General features: G+C 38.1%; 1 protein-coding gene across 1 annotated transcript in view; it reads left to right on the forward strand.

Annotated features, from left to right (window-relative positions):
- Positions 1-3,420, forward strand: part of cryaa (crystallin, alpha A) — a 4,525-nt gene extending 1,105 nt beyond the window's left edge. Inside the window, exon 3 of the mRNA XM_032505948.1 lies at positions 2,628-3,420. Within this exon, the coding sequence (XP_032361839.1) occupies positions 2,628-2,837 (210 nt within the window). The 3' untranslated portion in view covers positions 2,838-3,420. The remainder of the gene's footprint in view (positions 1-2,627) is intronic.
- Positions 3,421-3,681: the final 261 nt, after the last annotated feature.

Below are 3,681 nucleotides of genomic sequence, written 5' to 3' on the forward strand. Positions count from 1 at the left end.
GGGGGGGGGGGGGGCTCTGTAGTTCAAACATTGTGCGTCTAAATTTGTGTTACCAATATTTCAAAATATTCACACTAAATTTAATTCAATTTTATTTATAGTGTCATATCATAACAGAAGTTATCTCAGCACACACTATGATCAAGAAGTCTTCTAGCCGTTTTAGGGTGGGAGGGGGGTGCTCTGGTAATCTTTGACGCGCTTTGATTACACCTCTATTCTTACCTTGAGCATTTTATTTTGGATTGTGAGTGGAACACACAAAGTTTTTGACAACAGGTGATCAGACGTTTCCATTCCGGGATTGTTCAGGTGCTGCCAGTGTTTTGGCATTCTAACCTCCGGTGGATCTCTGAGGACTAGGGTTAACTAGTTTTGGAACGCTGTATGGACAAGCCAGACCCTCCTCCGCAGCGCTGTGGAGGAAGGTCTGGCAAAGCGAGACTTACTTACTTAGTACAATGAAATACATCTGGTCAACAGGTAACTTTAACTTCCTGTCAGCAGGCAAGACACTTAGAATACATAACATCATGAGGAAAATGCATCACTTTCATACACATTCTGTTTTTTAGTCTCACCCTTACTCCGAGAGACCTTGGGTTCCAGAAGTTAATTTCCCATTCAATTCTCCCATTGACGTCTGGAAAATTCTGTAAAGAGTTTTAGACCATACCTTAGGCTAACCAGCTACCACGTGACTCATAAACATACAACATATCATTTCGAGTGAAAAAACGAACGAAAAAAGTCAAAGGTACAAGACTGTGTACATTTACATTTTCATTATCGAGCAAAAGAAATACTCTTCCCATAAACCACCGGGCACTACTGACTAAAGGAAGCTAACGTTTGTTTAGCTAACAGCTAATTCGGCTAACCGCTAGCTGAGACGGCATGTAATAACTTTAAAAGACCCTCAAAATAAAACCTGAATATAACCGTTAAAATGTATAAGTCAGTCAGTTCTACTTCACTTGTACTCATTTAAAATATGTTTAATCAATACTTGTCTTTATAGTTATTGCTGTTAAGTCTTAATTTAGCTGTAGCCTGCTTTTCCCAGTTTTTAGTTTGAGTTAACGTTGTTTTAGACTGAATGAAGCTGTCAGTTAGCGGTTAGCCAAATTAGCTGTTAGCTAAACTAAACTATCCAACGAATAAAAGACATTTATCTCAATACAAGGTTGGTGCCACATTGACCTTTTGGCGTCTATATGAGCATATACATTGACGGTTACGATTTAATGACTTATACTCCAATTGTCAATGAATTACATTAGCCTATATTTTTACTTCCAGAACACACTGTGGGCGGGACTGTTGAGCTCTATACCTTTGAACTATGCTGCAGGAGCTGCTAAGTAGTTTGGTGTGGTGGTTTGTTGTAGTTCCTGATAGTACTTCCAAATCTCAAAACCTCCAAAATTAAACTTTTATCCCAGCTCACTGTTGCTGTTGTTGTTGTTTGTACGATTCTTTGATTCTTTTCTGTAAGTGTTATCTTTGCACAGAATATATGGCCATTCTGGTGTTGTCTTCCCGCCAACCTGCAAATTTTTGTTTTTCTGGGTCAAAATTTCATATGAAAAACCTTTTATCAACGTTTTGGTTGTCTTTTTTCTTACCCCGATGTTGTCACTTTTTCAACGTTTGCTGACTTTTCTGAACTTCTAGAAATTTTTGTGTCTTTTTCCCCAAATTTGTAAAGCTTTTTTGGACATTTTGTCACTTTTTTGGACATTTTAGTCACTTTGTTTGGCATTTGTTTTCTCATTTTAGTCACCTTTATTGACATTTGGGTTCATGTTTTAGTTGTTTTTTGTCTCGTGTTGTTTTCCCGCCGACCTGCAAATTTTAGTTTTTTTGAGACAAAATGTTTTGACGTTTTTGTTGTCTTTTTCGACCCTTTTGTGTTTTTTTCCCCCCGATGTTGTCACTTTTTCAACATTTGTTGACTTTTTCTGAGCATTTTTACATTTTGTGTTTTTTCCCCCAAAATTTGTATTCACATTTTAGTCACTTTTCTGGACATTTGTCTTTTTTACTTTTTTTTCTTGTGTTGTCTTCGTTTTTCTGAGTCAAAATTTCAAATGAAAAACATTTTATTAACGTTTTAGTTTTTCTGAGCCTTTGAAAATGTTGTGGTTTTTTTTCCAAAATCTTTATATTTTTTTAAAACATTTTTTGTCACTTTTTTTGACATTTATGTCACTTTGTTGTTTTTTTTCCACATTTTAGTCACTTTTATTGACATTTGTTGTTTTTTTTCTCTTCTTCTTTTTTTTACATTTGTCACACATAAGATCATCTATCAATAATTTTTTTCTCCAAATGATACAAAATTGACAAAAATCACCCAAATTCAATGAAAGTAGTGAACTGTTTATTTCTTTAACTTGTGAGGAATCTGTAGGGAACCATCCACGTTTTTTTTGTTGAACAATTTGTTTGAAAGAAACCCAAATTTCTGATATAGAAACCTTTTGAAAAGGGTTCAAGTTTGACCTGAGGACAACAGGAGAGTTAAAGACAGAATTTAATTCTTGGAGTGAACAGTTCTTTTCATCGTTGAGTCTTCCTTGGACTGACCCTGCCACTGGGATGTTAACCTTGCTGTTTTTCAGGACGACCACGGTTACATCTCTCGTGAGTTTCACCGCCGCTACCGCCTCCCCTCCAGCGTTGACCAATCAGCAATCACCTGCACCCTGTCCACTGATGGTCTGCTCACTCTGACCGGGCCAAAGCTCACCGGAGGGAGTGAATCCGGCCGCAGCGAGCGCAGCATCCCCGTCACCCGTGACGACAAGACCAACGCTGCTGTGTCCTCCTAAAGGCCAAGTAGTTGGGGTCGACCAGGGGTCGCTGGAGGGGCTTGGCCCCCGTACACCTTGCATCGACTCGGATGGACGACCACAGAATCTCTATCCTCCACCCACTTCTTCCTCTCCCCTTTCCCTTAGAGGCTATCTTTGTCCTCTTCACTTTCTTCTTTGTTGATTTTTCTTGGCACACTCTTACAGTTTTATTAGTAGGCCTATCATTGTTTTGAGCTTGACAAAAATCTCTCCATGAGGATTGTTAAGTGATGGGGCAGCTGGAGTTTCTAAGGATGAGATAATCACACGACCTGGCTTCACTCTGCTGATTGTTGTTGATCTGTGTCAGAGTGAGCCCTCTAACAATACAGATGGTTGGGGTTAAGCTTGGAAATAAATGTCACACGTGCTGTCCCAGATTTTCCAGCAGTGAAGTTCTCTGAGGTCCTGGCTGCTTCCACTCTTGACTCTTTGAACCCTCTCCTCTCTTGTCTTAAATATATCCTGTACTGTAGTCTAGGCCTTGTTCAATGGGTACCTGCTCATTACTGAGAAGTCTATACTAAAGAAACATAATAAAGCTGTGTAATTAACAAAAGGCAACTTCTATGTGGATTGATTCTTTACTATGTACAGTATGTATGTATGTTAAAGTTCAATCAATGTTGGACTATTTGAACTATATTAACGTAAACAAAGAGACCACCCCATGGGCCTTATTAATAAAGTATTTACAGCTTACATATGACTTATCACTTACTTATTGATACTGAGACACATTTATGAAGAAACATGTAATTGTACCTAACAACATTCCTTAAATATCTCAATTCAATTCAATTCAAATTTATTTATAGTA

Source organism: Etheostoma spectabile, chromosome 24, assembly GCF_008692095.1.
Source record: "Etheostoma spectabile isolate EspeVRDwgs_2016 chromosome 24, UIUC_Espe_1.0, whole genome shotgun sequence".
Lineage (NCBI taxonomy): Eukaryota > Metazoa > Chordata > Actinopteri > Perciformes > Percidae > Etheostoma > Etheostoma spectabile.